This window comes from Sitophilus oryzae, unplaced genomic scaffold (genome assembly GCF_002938485.1).
Source record: "Sitophilus oryzae breed Bouriz unplaced genomic scaffold, Soryzae_2.0 scaffold_467_pilon_pilon, whole genome shotgun sequence".
NCBI lineage: Eukaryota > Metazoa > Arthropoda > Insecta > Coleoptera > Curculionidae > Sitophilus > Sitophilus oryzae.
The window spans coordinates 1558256-1579656 of NW_022147048.1; the positions used below are offsets into that span (position 1 = coordinate 1558256).

Below are 21401 nucleotides of genomic sequence, written 5' to 3' on the forward strand. Positions count from 1 at the left end.
TCCTAAATCTTAATAAAATATAAAAAAGTTTAAACACGATATATTTTAATTTAATTATAGCTTCATTAAAATTCTAAAAATTACCCGGCTATGATACGGAAAGTTCAGGTGTACTTGAGACACGAAAGACAGTGTTGTGTTTCTCGTCAGAGTCGTCAGGGAACGACCGTTACGACAGAGACAACCTATCTATCGCTCGTGTCGCACTCGTTATAACCTAAAATAATAACACAACAATAACAAGACATTGTCTGACCGCATGTTCCAGCTATTTATGAATGAGATGCTCAGTCTATATTTTATTTTAAGTCTATGGTTTAAGCTTTTTGGATTTATGTCCCCAAGCAGCATTTGGACGTCGAGACAACGTTGTGTCATGCGACCAAACGTCGGGGCGCAACGTCGGCACAACCTCGTGCCAACCCTAGTCTGCACTAGTTTGGAGAATAATTTTTGGGTCGAATCGATGTTGGATACCTACGTTGGCTAGAAGCTTAATTTAGTACAAACTGCAACGTTGTTTAAAATCCTAATTCACAGAAATACAAAACTAATATGGCGTCTAAGTCGCGTTTTATCCTGAATTGGGATAATTAAAGTAAAAATATTATTTTTATAATTTAGTTAGGGACATATGTAAGATGGCAGTGATGGAAAACAAAACAAAAGTATTTAAGTGTGGAGGATGTTTGAAGATCATAATTATTGAAACACTTTAACCGACTCTGTAACTCGTTACCCAAGACAAAAAAGTTAAACGCAAACAACTTTATTGATAAATGTATTGTTTCTACTTTGAAAAATACTAATGGGCCTTAAAATTAAAGAAGTTTTAAAAATTTTCTTGATTTTTTTTTAGTAGAATGCGAATAATTTATTGGCAGTCGAAAAAATAGTTTCCGCGTGTTTTTTAGGGTCAAATAGTTCAAGTTAATGTATTCAAAAAGCAGGAATTGCTATTTTAGGAACGAAACATTTTCTTATTTAGCAACATGGCGGCTTTCACTTTGTTGTTTTGGAGATTAAGATAGGAGTAGTTCGAGCATACTGGACTAATAAAGTCGCAGTTCGGCCTTAACAGGTAGTATACTAGTCGCAAGATTGCCTAATTTAGTCATCCTAGAGTCTAGCTTGTGCCGCCCTCTATAATCTAAATAAACGAGGGAGTGGATAAAATATCGGTAATATGTCGATGTATATTTAAATTTAGTTTTATATGTACCTTTCCATTTTAATTAAGTTTTTTTTTATAAAAAATAAAAACAGCACTGAACTGTCTGACTGAACAGAACAATGAAGTGAAAATTTAAGATTTAAGGTTATGGTTCAATACAGTTGCAAAAAGGTAGTGACTCGACGTCCTACCAACATAAGAATAAGGAAATCTAAACAACGTTGGAATTAGTAAAACAGACGACGTTTGCATAACGTTGGAATAGGTCCTGAAACTGACGTCGGAAAACTCTATATTGTCCAACGTTGTAACTACGTTGTCCGAATCACCTAAAGATCAAGCAAAAAAGGTTACAAGACAACGTTTATTCGACGTCGCAGAAGCTTCTACTTTGCTGTAGTACTAATCCAACGTCGACACAACGCTATAAAAACGTTTAAATTTATTTTAATACCCAAGGTACGGAGCTAACTATTTTTTGTAACTAATCCAACGTTGTGTTTAGTAAACATGTGGTCGCAAGTCGTGAAAATGCTACTTGGGTCGTTCAATATCTTTTTAGATTTTAACATTGTAACACAGAAAAATTATGAAACGCCTCTCTTTGAATGAGTCCATTATTCAAAGACAAATTTTTCCTTTTGCTTGCATCTCCTTTTGATAAATTCGGATAATAATATATGACTAAAAATAAAGGAACACCAAGGACTTTAGGAATAAAGAAAAGTCTACAAGACAAGTTGATTTACGGAATATATTTAATATTGTAAATAAATTTTATTTCCATATTTATATATTTACACTTTTCAGAAAATATATTAAAACCATATTACAATAATACAATAAAGTATTCCAAAGAAATAGTATAAAGAAAAATAGATATACCTTTAGTGAAATTCGCAGATTTCCTATTGCACAGTTTTTTAATGTAGGCCTAATTCTTTTCAGTTACGAAAAGATCTAAATGGGTGCAACGAAAACCTTTTACCTTATAACTAAAACATTACAAGGTTATAGCAAATTAACCTTAAACTAAAGCAATATAAAACTATATTGAGCCAAGGTTTTCAAAGAACATCCTTTTTGACAAATGATAACATACATATTTTATTAGTCCGTATATTATTTTTAGGTCAATTATACGAAAAACATGTATTGTAGCTGTCTTTTAAATTATGACATGGTCGAACTACACAGTGATACATATATTATATATGTAATTAAAGTTTACAAACCAAAGAGAGACAGAGTAAGAACCATGTAGTAGAGTATTGTGTTATAGATGGGTACAAGGTACATAATGTAAATCTTATACATATAGTGAATTATACTTATAATCTAATTATCTTCATTTCTCTGAACCCTTGGATAAAGCTGAAAAAGAAAGAACACATATAAACACTTTTTGTTTTGTTCAAGTACATTTTTTGTAATAGAGTATACAGGGTTGTTCACCACATACGACACGGAATATTGTAGCTAAACGATTAGATTTTTACAAATTGTAAGTTTTGGGTTCATTGAAGGACTATTAGAGCTACAATTTAAAAATATTTTTACAAGATACAGAGTGTCCCAAATAAATAAAAAATATCAAAGTTGTATTTTTTAAATGGAACACCCTATATATTATTATATTTTTAGTTTCTACGATTAAAATAAAGGTAAATTTGATTAAGGTTTATTACACTTAAAGCTTACCGTTTTTGAAATATTTTCAATTTTGTGAAATTGCAGTATAAATTTTAAGGCTTCATTTCTCCTAGGGTATCAACATTTTTAATACAAAATATTTACTGAAGTTTATTTATTGATCAGTTATTGTGTTGCAATGATAAAAATTTTACTATCTTATACAGAGTGTCTAAATATTTATTTTATATTATTATTAGCTTTAAACGGCAATAACTTGTTTAATTTAAATGGAACACCTTGTATATTTTATGAGAATCAGATGCACGATTTAATTGCCTATCAAATTGTATTAAACCATTTTTTACCTATCTCTTCAAGTTTCCGTAGAAAATGAATTTTCTTGTAATTTAGAACTCATTTATCAATATACCTATGGAATACTGACATTTTAGATTATTTTTAAAAATGTACCAAATTTTTAAAGAGTACAGATACTAATATTGTCGATATAGTTCGTTTATTTCATTAAAAAATAAAAAACTGTTTAAATATTTGTTAAAGAGAACCAATTAATATGATTCCAGTATTCAAACTACATTAATTGACTGTTTGTGTTGATTAATAATAATTGATCCAAATACTAAAAAACTGAATTATGTATGTGTATTAGACAGTGTGGTAAAAAAATTAACCCATTAAAAATTATATTTCATTTTTTGACAAATGCTTATTAATAACAACAGAGACGTTCATTTTCATAACTTATTATTATATTGATTTCTGATTCAAATCCACATTTATTTAGAATAATTTATTAACGAACAAAATTTAGTATGTAAATCTTTTATAAAAATTTAAATAGTTTTCTTTTTGCATACAAATGGGCTAGTAATATTATCGTTTTACTAAAAACGATAATATTACTAGCCTGTACATTTTGTACATTTGTTGTTTTAAAAACAATCTAAAATGTCAATATTCCATGGGTATATTGATAAATGAGGTCTAAATTATAAGAAAATGCATTTTCTACGAAAACTTGAAGGGATAGGTAAAAAGTGGTTAAATACAATTTGATAGACAATTAAATTGTGCATCTGATTCTCATAAAATATATAGGGTGTTCTATTTAAATTAAACAAGTTATTGCCGTTTAAAAGCTAGTAATTATTTAAAATAAATTTTTAGACACTCTGTATAAGGTAGTATAATTTTTATTATTGCAACACAATAAGTGATCAATAAATAAACTTCAGTAAATATGTAGTATTAAAAACTTTGATACCCTCGGAGAAATGAAGCCTTAAAATTTATATTGCAATTTCACAAAATGGAAAATATTTCAAAAACGCTAACGTTTAAGTGTAATAAACCTTAATCAAAATTATCTTTATTTTAATCGTAGAAACTAAAAATGCAATAATATACAGGGTGTTCTATTTAAAAAAATACAACTTTGATATTTTTTATTTATTTGGGACACTCTGTCTTTTTTTTTTAAATTGTAGCTCTAATAGTCCTTCAACGAACCCAAAACTTACAATTTGTAAAAATCTAATCGTTTAGCTACAATACTCCGTGTCGTATGTGGCGAACAATCCTGTATAGCTGTTTAATAGCTTTGTCTAATAGATACTGGTGATTAGTGAAATATATATAAAATATTGATATGACATTCTGGTGTCATGATGAAGCAACATCTGACAGTTTATTGTAAGGGAAAGTCACTTATACAGCACTGGTTCCTAAATAACATCCCTTCAATATCTGGTTTATAATTGCATTGGCAAGACATCTCGTGGAATATTTAGTAAGCCCAACACGACATCCATTATTACGGCAAGGAGAGAAAAGCGGCGTTTCAGGGATACTCTTTCGGGTGGGCATGCTCCTCCATGATTGGTTAGTGAAAACCTAACGGCACCTAAGCTTAAGAATTGTCAAGGGCCGAGGCTGATTGCAGTTAAGGGAGAAAACATCTCAAAAGGGGTGACCATCACGGAGTTTCTGCCGAGGGGAAAGACACCACCTAACTGTTGAGCCTTATCCAGGCTCAGAACAATGTGAGGGCATCGAGTTGGCAAGTTATCAACTCGAGGCAGGAGGGTCATGGTCAGGTTCTCACAATATGAATTGATCTTAAATACAAGGAGGCAATAGAGAAAGAGGGGTATATCCTCTATTATAAATTCGGGACAACACCAGTATCACAGGTCCCAGGAGGATCTGTCTCCATCAGAGGTGGAGATAGATCCTCCAGCTTCAACCTCACGGTTACCTCAGCTGGAAACCAGCTCCTCGACTGTGAAGGGTACAGGGGGCCAAACTGCCGTGGGAGAGTGTATTCCCCCGGAGGAGGAATATCTGTTGTTAGAAGAGGATGGGAAATACCCTGTCTACCCTACAACAGGAAAATCCTCAAGTATGGTATAGACTGTATGATGATAACTCAAGGAAAGGGGAATATCTGAATAGATCATTAAGGTCGCAGTTACTGACCCCTCTCCCACTCATTCTATAATCTACATGGTCTAGTACGTCATTGGGTTTAGTCTACTCTCCTATATCATTTTATACTTACTCCTAACAGATTTCGAGGGACATAACCCTCCTTGTCGCCTAATTTGGACCACCACCATTCTCGTTCGTTTTCGTCTCCTTTTCTCAAAACAGTAAATTGCTGACCTGCTTTAAAAGTCAGTTCGTCTGGCTGCTGCGCGTTGTAATCAAAAACAGCATAAACCGTACCTCCGTTCAATATTCCAAGCTTTTCTTGTACACCTGAAACCAAAAATGTTGTAAAATTTCGCAAAATACTATTTTAAAGTTTAGAGAAATGCTAAAATAATGTTTTCATAAATTATACACTTTTTTTAATTAGTTTTTTTTTATTTTAAGTTCCTCGCTCAGTTTTAACGAGCTGCTGCTTTAAAAAAAGTGAGTGTGAAGTTTATACTGATTAATTTAAAGCTTAAAGTAAAGTGTTATGTTAGATGATATGGAATACGGAAATGGTAGCCCAAGCAGCATTTGGACGTCGGGACAACGTTGTGTCACGCGACCAAACGTCCGGGCCCAACGTCGGCACAACCTTGTGCCAACCCTAGTCTGCACTAGTTTGGAGAATAATTTTTGGGTCGAAACGACGTTGGATACCGATGTTGGATAGAAGCCTAATTTAGTACAAACTGCAACGTTGTTTAAAATCCTAATTCACAGAAATACAAAACTAATATGGCGTCTAAGTCGCGTTTTATCCTAAATTGGGATAATTATAGTAAAAATATTATTTTTATGATTTAGTTAGAGACATATGTCAGATGGCAGTGAAGGAAAACAAAACAAAAGTGTTTAAGTGTGGAGGATTTTGAAGATCATAATTATTGAAACACTTTAACCGACTCTGTAACTCGTTACCCAAGGCAAAAAAGTTAAACGCAAACAACTTTATTGATAAATGTATTGTTTCTACTTTGAAAAATACTAATGGGCTTTAAAATTAAAGAAGTTTTAAAAATTTTCTTGAATTTTTTTTTTAGTAAAATGAGAATAATTTATCCGCAGTCGAAAAAATTGTTTCCGCGTGTTTTTTCGGGTCAAATATTTCAAGTTAATGTATTCAAAAAGCAGGAATTGCTATTTTAGGAACGAAACATTTTCTTATTTAACAACATGGCAGCTTTCATTTTGTTGTTTTGGAGATTAAGATGGAGTAGTTCGAGTAGTCGCATACTGGACTAATAAAGTCGCAGTTCGGCCGTAACAGGTAGTATACTAGTCGCAAGATTGCCTAATTTAGTCATCCTAGAGTCTAGCTTGTGCCGCTCTCTAAAATCTAAATAAACGAGGGAGTGGATAAACTATCGGTAATATATGTCGATGTATTTTTAAATTTAGTTTTATATGTACCTTTCTTATGTCCCATTTTAATTAAGTTTTTTTTATAAAAACAAAAACAGCACTGAACTGTCTGACTGAACGGAACAATGAAGTGAAAATTTAAGATTTAAGGTTATGGTTCAATACACTTGCAAAAAGGTAGTGACTCGACGTCCTGCCAACGTAAGAATAAGGAAATCTAAACAACGTTGGAAGTAGTAAAACAGACGACGTTTGCATAACGTTGGAATAGGTCCTGAAACTGACGTCGGAAAACTCTATATTGTCCAACGTTGTAACTACGTTGTCCGAATCACCTAAAGATCACTTAAGCAAAAAAGGTTACAAGACAACGTTTATTCGACGTCGCAGAAGCTTCTACTTTGCTGTCCAACGTCGGCACAACGTTATAAAAACGTTTAAATTTATTTTAATACCCAAGGTAGGGAGCTAACTATTTTTTGTAACTAATCCAACGTTGTGTTTAGTAAACATGTGGTCGCAAGTCGTGAAAATGCTACTTGGGAGGTTAGATACATTTATGGAGAACTGGTGATTTTTCCGAAAATATGAATTTTGATACCATCGTCGCCGTCGTTAGAAACATCGCATGCAAATTGTGAACTGCCCAAATATTGGCTCCCCTGTTTGATTTTACAGGGAAGTCGTAAAGAGGTTTTTTAAAGGTCTGCATATGCTGAATACACGACATGTCAAATTCGAAGAAGCTAATTTTAACTAATTTAAGAAAAACTGCATCTATTTACAAAAAAAAGTTGTCAATCTATTATTTTCTAATGTTAAATTGTATTTTCTATACCTTTAAAGTTTTTGCCATTTAGACCAGTGATTCCCAAAGTGGTCCAGGTGGACCCCCAGGGGTCCACGGGAGAGTTGCTGGGGGTCTACGTAGGCGTGAACAAAAAATGGGGGTCCATAAGATGTTAATGGTGGTCCACGAAAATTTATCTGCTTTTGATAGTAAAGAGCAAAAATGTAAGCATAGTTTTTATAAGGGCCTACCTACATTGTTTTAAGTACCTATCTAAGCAGATAATATTTTAATAAGGCAAGCGACTGTTACTTGTCCAAACTTGCGTATTCGATATTACGTACAATTTCGTGTACAGACTTGCAAAGCGCTATCCGCCCGACAATGCTTAATGCTTGTTCAGACATGAACTTGATCACCACTATAAATACTTGATGCCAAAGGCAAACGCATTCATTTGTTTCCGGAATTTCGAAAAAAGGCGGAATTTGGAAAAAGTTGTGAGAAAATTTATATCTGTGTTTGCTAGTGCCGGAGAAAAGTAAGTAACCTACCTTTTTTTGTTATAGTACTTAAGTATTTTGTTTACGTGTACTAGTTTGGTTGATCACAACGGCCTGTATAGATAGGTAACTTAGTAACTTACAGATATTTTAATTGTCCTCTTCGATTTGAAGACAAACACAGCACGTTTTATTCAATTGTTTTTCACGAGAGAAACACTGCCTCTCTAAAAAGGCCGAATAAGCAATATTGCAGAGCAATTAATTTTGTAATTTTTCTTGCAAATAACTACTAATTTTATAAAACAGTAATTTCATAATCATTTTAAATTGGTTTTGAAGTAACTATTTTATCAAAACTATTCCTTTTCGGAAAGAGCGAGCGGTGCGCGGGCGACGAGAAAAGGGCGGGGCTTGGACTTCGATGCCAGTTTGTCACGTTTTAACAATGAAGCCGCAGACAAAAAATACGCAAATACACGGAGCGCGTGAACTCATTGATTTAATAAAATGTTAGTTATCGTTTTTATGGACAATTTTGGGATTTCGACTTTTATTTTTCCTACACAAATATGATCAGTATTCGATACTGAGTACACCAATTTTTATTTATACTATTAAAATTAGTGGTAAATTATGTACTTTAAAATTGATACCGTTTTGTGAAAACGTCTGTATTTGTCTCAGCGGTTTATTAGTTGGTCCCTTTACAAGCCGTAATTCTATTTCCGCGTGCTGACAAAGGCTGCGGTGTGATAAATTCCATATTCAGAAAAACTTGGTTACTAAAACATTTTTTACAGGTAAGGTAACTGACACGAAACATGGCTACAGCAAAGAAAAAATGTCGACAATATAGTATCGATTATTTGAAATATGGTTTTGTTCCATCAGAGGCAGACAAACAATTGCCCATGTGCCTATTATGCAACAAAGTTTTGAGCAATGACTCTATGAAACCATCAAAGCTCGAAGATCATCTAAAAAGGTGTCATACTGATAAAATAGGTAAAGATTTAAAATATTTTCAAACATTGAAAGAAAAATATGGAAAGAGACCCACCATGCACAGTATGTTCGCTTCAACATCTCAAAGTAACGATGATGGCTTGCGGGCATCTTACAATATCTCATTACTTATAGCAAAATCTGGAAAACCGCACACTATCGGAGAACAATTAATTTTACCCGCTGTTGAAGAGGTTTTAAAAACTGTTTTGCACAAATCTCCATTTGACGTACTAAAAAGAATTCCATTAAGTAACAATACTGTACAAAGACGCATTGATGAAATGAGCTCTGATATCGAAAGCTTTTTGTGCAATCATCTGCAAAAAACTCATTTTTCTATACAACTGGACGAGTCAACGTTACCCAGTAATGAAGCATTACTATTGGCATATGTCCGATTTATTGTTGAGGAAGAAATTCACGAAGAATTGCTATTTGCCAGAACTTTGGAGACTGACACTAAAGGCGAATCAATATTTAATGTCCTGAGTAATTTTTTTACGGAAAAATCGATCCCATTTACAAACATTATTTCAGTGGCAACAGACGGAGCTCCTGCAATGGTCGGGCGATATCGTGGGTTTATAAGTCATCTCAAAAGAATTATACCAGGACTTACAGCTATTCATTGCGTAATCCACCGACAACATCTTGTGGCAAAACATTTAAGTGACAGGTTGAACCAATCTCTTCATTTTGTAATAAAAGCTGTCAACAAAATCAGAAGCAATGCATTGAATACGCGTTTATTTGCTCAATTGTGCGACGAAAATGATGAAGACTTCCAACGACTGCTCTTACATACTGAAGTACGCTGGTTGTCGAAAGGTGCATGCTTAACGAGATTTTACTCTGTTTTCGATTCCATATTAGAGTTCTTAGAAAGTAGAGATCCAGATTTAAAAGAAAACTTGATCAAATTCAAAGCAGACATTGCGTATTTGACAGATTTGTTTAAAAAATTTAATGATATTAACTTGCAGTTACAAGGGGACAGCCTGAATTTAATAAAAACAAAGGGGATAATTTCGGCTTTTCTTGGGAAATTGAAATTTATGAAGCAAAACATTAGTCGGCGCGAATTCTCTCAATTTCCAAACTTGTCGCAGGTAGAATGTATTGATGAGGATATCCATACCTACAGTCAACATTTAAGTGCTCTGCATGATGACTTCAAAACCAGGTTTGAAGATATACTGACGATGGATATACCACCATGGATCATAAATCCATTTGATGAAACGGAAGTGGCCAATGTTGTATTACAAGAGGAGCTGCTCGAGCTAAGCACTAATGAGGAGCTGAAGGTGAAATTTAGAAAAGGCTACCCAACATTTTGGCTGCAAGCAGAAATACCCGAAAAATATCCTGGACTGTGGGAAATCGCAAGGAAATTTTTAATAGCTTTTCCCTCGTCATACCTTGTCGAAAGGAGTTTTAGTGCCGTTACAAACCTCTTAACAAAAAAAAAAGGAGCAAATTAAACATCACAGAGCGGGGGATTTGCGGTTATTGCTCACAAAAAATAAAGCCAAACATTGATCGTTTGCTGACACTCCATCAGATACATCCTTCCCATTAATTAAAATTATGACCTGAACCTATATTACCTTAATATTTTTTCTTGTAATTCTATTCTTTTAATAAATAAAGTGATATAAAATGTACCATTTTTCGTTTTTATTTTACATATCGGAATATAGGGACAGAACTCAGAAGTGACACAATTTTTATTTTTTGGCGACTTTAAGAATGTGGTAGAAATGTAGCAGCAGGGGGTCCACCGAAACCAGTAAAATTTTGAAAGTGGCCCACGAGAAAAATAAGTTTGGGAACTACTGATTTAGACAGATCGAATATGTATACTTTCTTTAACTTATAAACCAAATTTCAGCTTTCAATATGCCGAATTTATGATTTATGACTAAACAAATGCTTATTCAAGATCATGTTTTTATCGATTTTAAACACATTTTATTTTTATCTCAAAAATTATAAGGAAATACAGGGTGGTCCGAACTGTATTCCGAAAACTTCGGCAGTCTACTCTGCAGATCAAAATATGTAAAAAAGTTCGTATAAATGTATGTCCAAATATGCTTAGTTTCGAAGATACAGGGTGTAGAAGTTTCATTTTTATTTCGATTTTTTCCAAATAATTTCTAAAGTAACGTCAATATTTCAATGAAAATTTGTGTGTGGAAGTTTTTTGACATGAGAAATTTGATTTTGATATCAATATGACTCCTACCTTTACTCCTACTTGTAGAGTGCGCCACTACATATTTTTTAACTGGTTAGAAGGGGAATAACTTTTCGTTCGTACCTGTATAAAACTACTGAATAGAAAAATATACATTTACGACGTTTTGTACGAAAAAAGATCTCTTGGTAAAAATCGCTACGTGTAATGGTTCTCGAGATATTTGGAATCGAAATTATCAATACCTGTCGTTATTGACATAAATGAAACATGTTGACTAATTAGTTATTAGATTGAAATCATAAATTTGAAATATTTTTGTGCCAAAAGCTCAACAGAAACTATTTTATCATCATTTTTTCGAAGAAAAATTTAAAAAAATCAAAAGTTTCCAATTTTATCATTTGAGTGAAATAGCTATCTACTCGACATGTTTATTTTTTGTCAATTTTGACATGTATTGACTATTTCTATTCTAAATATCTTGAGAAAGGTCGCTTGTCGCGATTTTTACCAAGAGACATTTTTTACATTATTCATCCACTAGTTTTATACAGGACGGAAAGTTATCACTCTTCAAAACAGTTAAATCACATGTAGGTGGCGCCCTCTACAACTAGGAGTCATATTGATATCAGAATCAAATTTCTCATGTCAAAAATCTCCCAGTACAGCAATTTTCATCTAAATATTGATGTTACTTCAGAAATTATTTGGAAAAAATCGAAATAAAAATGAAACTTCTACACCCTGTATCTCCGAAACTAAGCATTTTAGGACATACATTTATACGAACTTTTTTACTTATTTTTATCTGCAGAATATGCTGCCGAAATTTCCGGAATGCAGTTCGGACCACCCTGTATATTAGGTTAAAATAATAGAAAAATATATAATACTTAAAAGCAGTTTCAAAAATGTAATACTATTCTGGGTGTTCCTTTTGAAATATCAAAGATACTGCTACCATTTTTAGTATGAAGCGGCCACACTGTAACACTAAAAATAATTTAGACAGACGGAGCAGGTGTCTTTATGCAGCAATCCAAATTTGCAAAAAAAATCCTATCACCGGTTCTCCATAAACGCCTAACTAGGCATTTCAATGATTGTTTATCGCCCTGTATAACTTACTGTATAAATATTCTGAGCATCCATCGAATCCTTCTTCATCTTCTTCGCATTTCTCAGCAGCCGTTTCATGATCGCTCAGTGTTGTAGCGAAGATACAAGCTCCGTGCTCCACCAGAAACTTGACCATGGTCAAATTGTTGCAACTTGCCGCGCAGTGTAGGGGCGTCCAGCCGTCGCTGTCTTGAGCGTTGACGTCACAACCGAATTCGACGAGAAATTTCACGATTTCGATGTGGCCCGCGCAGATGGCATTGTGTAATGCCGTAATGCCTTCGTCATTAGCCGCGCTTGGGTTTGGAACCTAAATAAGAAATGTTTATTGAAATATCTACAGGGCGTTTCAAAAAGAATGTAAGATTTATTTTTTATATCAATATACGTCTGATTCTGCTTTAGTTCGTAGTTATAGCGAGGTAGTATAAATTTATTTATCTACCGGCAGTGAGTTAAGAGCTTCTTAAATATGAATAAAGTAAAAAAATACCGAGGGTGCAATTTAAAAATCAAAAGTTGTAGTCATTTCCGGTGAAACAGGAAGTGACCAAAAACAATTGAATACGTCACTCAATCCTAATTTATGTCATATACTAACATACCAAATCTCGTTTTTTTTTCTGAAAAAATAAAAAAGTTATAAGGGTGAGCCACTTTTGAGACGCACCCGGTATATCCATTATAAGGTGGGTGAACCATGGAAGGCTATGCTCCTTTGATGGCCAACTAAAAAAAAGTCATAGTTATTGTCATTAAGTGATGACAAATTCACTGAAACTTAAGCCTCACTAAACTCAAGGACACAGACTGGGACATCGATGTTAAAATTGTAATTCGCGCGCACAAGAAAAGGTAAATTTTTATGTAAATAACTTATTATTATCTTATTTTTTACTGTAAATTGTCATATAAGAATTTGTTATGGTACTAAAAAAAATAATAGTTTTGCTTTGATTTTTCCTTATAATTTTCCTAGGGTACACGGGCCTTACTAGGGTACATGGGCCTTTGACTAGGAACATTTACAAATCATAAAAATATGAACACTTAGTTCTTAGTTATAAATACGTACCGGGAAAGTTGACAATGTTTTATATTTATAATATTATTATTTATAACGCTTATTCAACTTTTTAGCTAAAAAAATTTGGCCTTACAAAAAACAAGCCCATAAGAAGGTCATTATAGGTATTTTTCTTGTAATTTCATTCCAAAATGCATTGGCAACTTATTTGTTATCAATATAATACTCATTACGAGGGTTCGGAAGTAGTTAATTAAGATATAATTTACCTGATTAACTACGTGTAGTTTTTCTTCAAAAACTACGTCTTTTCCCGTTCATTAACTACATGAAAACTACGTTAATAAACTATGTATTGATATTATGAATAATTTTTCTTTGTATCAGGTGTAATAGAGATAATATGATGTAAATATTATATTTAAAGCCATATTTCTTCTGTTTTCTTAAATACATTATGTGTTTTTAAAGCTTCAACTTATTATAACCTCAACTCAAACTTTTGATATTTGAAAGTTACATACATAGATTACATAAACTACACCCTCTACATAAACTACATTAACTACATGTAATGTAGTTTATGTAGTTTTTAAAAGTAACATGTAGTTTTCCGAACCCTGCTCATTACTATAATTTTTAAATTATTTCCATTAATTTATTCTTAGTTATACGATTGTGTTCAAGGAATGTACGTTGAGTTTAAAAACAAAAATTATAATACGTTACATTAAATTTTTCCTTTATACGAAAGAACTTTTTATGTAGTTTTAGTAAATGCGGACATTTTGATTATGTAACGAAAATATTTTCGTTACATTTTTCCTTTTATATCGTTTATCCGTTTTTTTATATATTATCGATTTTTTGCGGAACCTCGATAGTGGTACACATCACTAGCGATGGTTGTTTGTTTAAATTGTTTAAATATTTTATATATTTTCTGGTTGCCTATGGGTTACCGATAATAATTTGTTTATTTTTAATGAAAACGAAGGTTTATTATTAATATTTTGTTTAGTGTTAAATAATTAAGATGCAATTGTTACACACATTTTTTTGAAGGTATGTAGGAAATTTTATCGTATTTATTATTTTTACTATTAATTATAAATTTTTATATTGACATTTGGTACTTAACGCATGTCTAAATGAATGGGAGAATTCTATAAAGGGACTTGTTTTGCCGAAAATCACTCTCTCTCATCTCGATCTTCTTTGCTTAAACACCTAGTTTTTTTTCCAGACACCGGCACGAGGTACGACTTGGAAATTATTTATTAGTTTTATTTTTTTAAACATTTCTTACTATCTAATATGATTTAATTATTTAATTAGCTTGTAACTTTAAATTCCTTTTTCTATTTTATCTTTTTATCTCACAGTTCATTTTTTTTTATCATCATTTTTTTATCTTCTTATCTTAGTAGCACGTGTATGGTAGTTTTGTAAAATTTTTTCTAATACCTTTAACTTTTATTTAGTACTAATTATTTTTATCTTTCTTATTTATGTACTGAGACGCAAGCTGTCGAACAGGAACCCGCAGAGGTGTTCGATTTAGTAATCTCAGGGGCCATGAATAGAATCAATCACTGCAGGAGTACTCTCAGAGATGAACCAGGAGGGACTCTGGTAAGTAAGGATTTTTTATAATATTTATATTATACGACTTATGTCACCTTTAACGAATCCTTGCTTGCCAGAAAGCAACTCTTGTTTTATCTGGACCCTGTAGTGGTGGTGCTATTGGCAGGCCATTCGACAGATAGATTTTTTGTTTTTTGTTGTTTTGGGTCACTCTAGGAACGTATCTTTACCTCGCATCTGCCAAATTTACCTTTTACCTTATCTTTATCTTATTTGGCGGATGCATTATCTTTGTTCCTGGAGTGACATATCTTTTCTTTTAGTTTTTATCTGTCGAATTGCCGCATTTATCGTTTTTCGTATCTTATCCTATCTTTCTATCCTATCTATATATTATATCTTATCCTATCTTTCTATCTAGTTTTTTAAATTTATCTTTTAATATCGCATTTTAGTATTAACTTTTGTTCTAATTTAAATTTTCATATATTTCTAGTTTTTTTTATCTTACATATTTTTTTATTCTTTTTACACGTGTCTACAAATTAAATCAAATAATTTACTGTAACAATATATATTTTTTTTCAAGTCGTACCGAAGTGATTGTGGTGGTCTGGAATTTTCTAGAGAGAGAGAGAGAGAGCAAAATATTTTTCTTTTATATTTTTTTATAATTCTATATTTATATTCTTTATATTCTTTAAATAATTTGGACAATCTTTTCAATTATAACTAATTTAAACTGTCATTGCCTATTTTCTTTTTTAAATTTTAATTATAATTTTTACTATAATAATTAGTAGTTGGATTTAGATATTGATTATTGTTTATTTGAATCACTAATATGTTGTTTAATCATAAGTTATTTTTATTGTACCTTCATTGGCAACCAACAGACAGTTCAATTGGTAATTTAGAACACCACCACAAAACTGGGTACTTATCAATTGTGTTGAGTAGAATACTGCTGTTTGTTATCTTCTAGGAAGATACGAGAATTGACCCTCCCCATAAGTAGCTCACGCACTGAGACTGGTGGAGTCTCACAAGCTCTCCAACGTTAGCCGGACAATCACGCTACCCACCAGCGGACGAGTGCAGCGAAGAGGGTGAGGCCTTTCTCCCAACCAACCGAAACAGAAACACTTAAGTATTCCAGTTGCATATCTAATCTCATATAATCGAGACTGTCACAGCCAATCACATTGATTGTTTATAATTGTTAATTAAATATAAGTCATTAATGAAATTATTCTATTGTCTTATTTAATTCCAAAGCATACTTCCACAAACCAGTAACTTTTAGAATTTTGTGGGTTATAATTATTACAACTGTAGTTTTAAGTTGAACGACTGATTTATAATATTGGCCTGGTATGGAGCCCTGTTCCTTGCAAGGCCGTTTGGAAGAGCTTAATAAAAGTTAAGTTTAATATACCGGGTGCGTCTCAAAAATGGCTCACCCCTATTACGTTTTTATTTTTTCAGTTAAAAAAACGATATTCGGTATGTTGGTCTATGACATAAATTAGGATTGATTGACTTCCAACTTCCTGTTTCACCGAAAATGACTACAACTTTTGATTTCTAAATAGCACCATCGGTATTTTTTTACTTTATTCGATAGAAAATAACACTCTGAATGAATGACATATCATATGTCAAATTATGACTTTATAATCGTACGTCGGCTACGACGGCCAGACGAGGCGGCGCGGTGTATCAAAGGCAAGGTTAAATGCGAGAAAGAACGAAAGAAATGGAAGCTTAGAGAAGGGGTGTGAGGGAACGATTAGAAGTCACCACGGCTGTTTGTTTGGCCGAATATTTTGCCTTCATCGACGGTATCGCCGCTCTGTCGTCGCACTTCCGAACATAGGTCTTTTGAACACAAAATTTCCCATAAGGTGTCGCATCTGTTTAAGTTAGTTTGTGTCCTTGATTAAGAATTAGTGTTTTTAACTTAAGGTGTTTTTAACTTAAACAGGAAGTGACCAAAAACAATTGAATACGTCAATCAATCCTAATTTTGTCACCAATTCTCGTTTTTTTATCTGAAAAAATTAAAAAGTTATAGGGGTAAGCCGCTTGAATTAGCGATGGGAACTATCGAATGAATTAGACTATCGAATGGTTACTGAATGAATGATTTCAACTATCGAATGGTTTCATTCGAATAAAATCATTCATTCATTTGTATACTAAAGCATATGTGACAACCTCGCCGTGCGACTAAGTGATTATCGTTAAGCCACGACTATCGAATGCTTTTTATAAATGAAATTTAGTATTCGTTTGATTTTTGTCTGCGTCAGTGCATTATTAGTCCTTCCAAATTTTTATAACTTGCCTTCTAAATACTGTGCTATTTTTGCGTTTATTAAAATATTTAAAATACTAAAGTAGTAGTGTTTTTTTTTAAATTGATGATTGTGTACGTGTGCAGGTGGTCAAAATTTTTCTGAAAATTTGTGTGATTTTCCGATCTTTCAATTACTTAATTTTATACGGTATATGGTCTATTTTTTTAATGGGAAATTTTGAGAAGTAACAACTTTTAAGAGAGATGAGGTGAACTTACAATTAATTTTAAAAATACATATGTATTTGTATTTTAGATGTTTTAGTAATATGAATTAGTTGAACTTAATAATCATATTTAAGTAATGTGGTAATGCGGTTAAGTAAATGATTATCGAACTCAAATTTTGGGATGAGAAAATTAAATTGATTGATTAAAGTTTTACACGTTCCAATTTAAAAAAGTTAACGATATTTGTATTTTGTTTATTCTAATTCTCTTACATTTAGATTTTTGCGAATAAATATTTTATTTATTTTTTAAAGTAAATGCCAGTAAAAGCAAATATTATTTTTAAATACTAATACAAAGTAATAAAAAGTAATACATATATACATATATATATATATATATATATTATTATATATATATATATATATATATATATTTATATATATATAATTTTTTTGATTTCTAATTTTATATTTATATTTTTCTGCTATTACACTGCATGCTTAGAAAATTAATAATGTTTATATTTCATGATTTTAAAATTTGTTGTTAATATAACAAATTAGTTCTGTAATTATTATTATTTAATAAACCAACGTTGCCACACAAAAAAATTTAGAAACTATATTATTTTTAAATAGGATCTAATATAAATAATTTGGACTTCTAAGTTGTTGTTTATATTTTGCTACTACTTAAAACAAATTATTCTGTTATTATTATTTATTAAACCAGTTTTGCTTAACAACATTAAAAATCATTTTCCTACATCCAAAATATAAAGTATTATTGCAGTGTAACAACAGAATATTAATAAAAAAATGCAAAATATATAGTCATACTATCCCTAACTAACTATAATACCAAAGAATAATATTCTTTGCTAATACCAACTAAAACGAATATACGGCAACAGCGCCGTTCATAATGTATTTTCTGTGTAAATACTAGCACCTCAATAAAAAAAATAATGTGTCCTTATCTTTATCTGACTCAAAATCAAAGATGCCGGCTTTTTTCATACCATTGCCACCGACCGCTGTCGGGTTTCTAGGAAAGAAACCTACGTCGCCGGACGACAACTAAAATCCAGTTTATATTTTATTATAATCGATCCTGACGAATAAATGAATTTTACAAATGAATGAATTTTATAAATGAATGGTTTTTGCTGCCGAATTAGGTAATATATTTCTAGGCAGATGACGCATCTATTCGATATTTTTATTCGAATAGTTTTCGACGAATGTTTTCTTACTAGCTATCGAATTATTTGAATGAATTGCAACTATCGAATGTTTCGATAGTATTCATTCGATAGTTCCCACTACTAGCTTGAATCACTCCGTTTGGTGATTACATCTAAAATCACAAAAGTACTGTATACGTTACACAATAAAATAAAGTGTAAATTAATAATTTGTTTCTTTCATTTATCCAGTAAATGGACTACTAAAAACTGTTTATTCGTTACAGTGGCCTGCCATGGTCCACTCACCTTACATTTCTTGGACAAGTGTGCTACATCATTATATTTGGGAGATCATATAAGCTTCTAAAAAATTAATTAAAAACCCCAATCCGTATTAAAAAAAAATAAAGTTGATGGTTATTCCAGGAAAAACGAAACGTCGAAGTGATTTTTCACCTCACTAAAGGATGAAGCTAAGAAATTTTTTTGGTTATCTGTCAAAATAAATTCATAAAAACTAAAAACGAAAACAAGAAATTTCAGTCTTTCCGTCATATTTCCGGAAATGACAAAGATCAGCTCAGTTACTGAACTGATTACTATTGGGCTCACTAACAGGAAACTTTCCTTCAATCTAAGCCACCCAGTATCTCTTATAGTTCCGGAGATCCCAAGGATGAAAGTCGAATTTGAAATACCCGGTATACTGTATTAATAATAATAAAGAATAAACTCTTACTTGTGACGCAGTTTTCTTTACTAATTCTAACTCTCCTTCAAGACTAGCATCCAACAGTAGCGCCAACGGATCGAAACTAACTCTCCTAGACAGATTGCTTTTACCAGTTTGTTTTAAGTTGCCTTTCTTAATTCTTCTTATGACATTATCTTCCTTTTGTTCTTTTGAATCGATGCTGCTAGTGTCATCCGTCGAAGTTCTAGATATTCTATCGATTTCGTCCTTCATTGAAGGATCCTTATCTTGCGAATTCGCCGTGTTTTGCGATTCCGATTTGTCCGCACTCGAAACCGACATTTCAGGAAACTGATACACCGGCGGTAATTCTATTCTCCTATTGTTCAATATCAAACCGTTGAATTTAGCATAGGCATTCTGACTTCGAAGTTTGGGTTGCTCACTGAGCTGTTGCTTTTTGATATTAAGCGGTTTCGCTTTAATTATCATTTCCGATTGACTAGCAAGAAAATTCTTATTCGATACATCTATGTTAGGCTTCTGACTGGGCAACAATGGTGGGGGTTTCACACCCAGTAAAGGGGACGACTTCTCCTCGGGTGGTTCGGACAGAGGCAACGGTGGAGGCCTCAAAGACGTTTCTTCGCTGACCATTTGCGTTTGTCTAGGTGGTGGTTTGATAGCGGGTTTCGGGGGCAAGGCTGGCTTAGGAGTCGTATCGATGGAGACCTCGGGAGTACCCAATGGAGTACTGCTTGACTGGGGTGGTGACAACACCGCTCCGGGAGGAGATTGGACTTGAGTACCGTAGGAAAGAGCAGTTGGGGTTTTCGTGGTTGCCGCTATCGTTTGAGGCTCTACTGGTTGTACTTTTATCGATGACGTTTGGTAAACCGTCGAAGGAATGCTAGTGTGATGAATTGACGTCGGTGCTACGCTGCTAATAGGTTTCTACAAAAAGAAATAAACATAATTATTAAGTATAAGTTATACTTTTTGAGACTAGGTACCGTATGATCAAAAAAAGACGGTGTTACATGACAATCGATAATAATTTTGGTGAGGTCATCGCTAGACGTCATTTACTAAAAATTGACATAAATCTGAAACTAAAATGACGTCTAATGGAGCGTTTAGACTGAAGCACGCACGCACTGATCCTCCGCGCTTTGGTATTATTAAATTTTGTAAATATTCAAAGTCGGGTCTGGTCATTCTTGTAAAGTTTTTGAACTGATCATAGCCCTCCTCAGGCACTAAGTTATTGCAGTAAAATATATCGATTTCTCAAAATTTGGGTTTGTCACCAGCGACGATGTTTTCGATTTTTCTCCTTTTTAATAATTAAGCTGTACATAACAATGACTGAAGCCTCGACTATTTCTTGGTCGTCCATTAGTTTCGCCAACACAACTCTGCTGTGCGGGCACAAATGGATTACTTCATTCGTCGAAAAATAAGTTTTTAATTTGAACCATGGTACAAAGAATACAAGGTATGATATTGCGCAGGTTGGTCGCTACGTCACAAGTGATAACAGGCGCTATTGGTCAGCACGCTCCGCGCGCCAGTTCAAATCGTCAAGGTATTGTTATAAACCTGTTTTTTTGTTTATATACCGTCATTGAATTATCGCTAAGCAAGTTACTGTGGAGCAGTGCGTAAGGAGTTGGGTTAGGAAGCGAGAGACCGGAGTTCGAATCTCGGCGGGATATAACTTTTTTTTTTTTTAAATACTGTTGTATTCTATAGTTTATTTTTGTAGTATAAAAGAAAGAGCTATTTATTCTGTTATTTTTTAATCTGCGGTATTAATATAAATTGATTGTTGGTACAATACCTCATTTAATATAAAATAATATTCTACTTTTTGAAATGTATCTGGCCCTAATTGTACCTAAAAGTAATATATTTTTACAGTGATATACCATATTGTAAACTATTTAATATTTCAGTCACTTAAAAAGTTAATTTGCATTGAATAATTGCCTACGATCAAAGGAAATTTGAGCTATATAATCCTTGATGGGCATATTCTGGGTATGCAAATACTTCCTCTA

General features: G+C 32.7%; 1 protein-coding gene across 6 annotated transcripts in view; it reads right to left on the bottom strand.

Moving 5' to 3' along the window:
• Nucleotides 1-1952: 1952 nt before the first annotated feature.
• LOC115886095 (apoptosis-stimulating of p53 protein 1) overlaps nucleotides 1953-21401 on the bottom strand; it is a 451411-nt gene continuing 431962 nt past the window's right edge. For 4 of the 6 annotated variants that reach the window (XM_030905146.1, XM_030905147.1, XM_030905150.1 and 1 more), the window contains 4 exons: nucleotides 19384-20292; nucleotides 12312-12612; nucleotides 5391-5590; nucleotides 1954-2548 (listed from right to left, as the gene is read on the bottom strand). In XM_030905146.1, the coding sequence (XP_030761006.1) occupies nucleotides 2513-2548; nucleotides 5391-5590; nucleotides 12312-12612; nucleotides 19384-20292 (1446 nt within the window). In that variant the 3' untranslated portion in view covers nucleotides 1954-2512. Of the gene's footprint in view, nucleotides 2549-5390; nucleotides 5591-12311; nucleotides 12613-19383; nucleotides 20293-21401 lie in introns of all 6 variants that reach the window. The other 2 variants (XM_030905145.1, XM_030905149.1) reach the window with 2 other exon arrangements.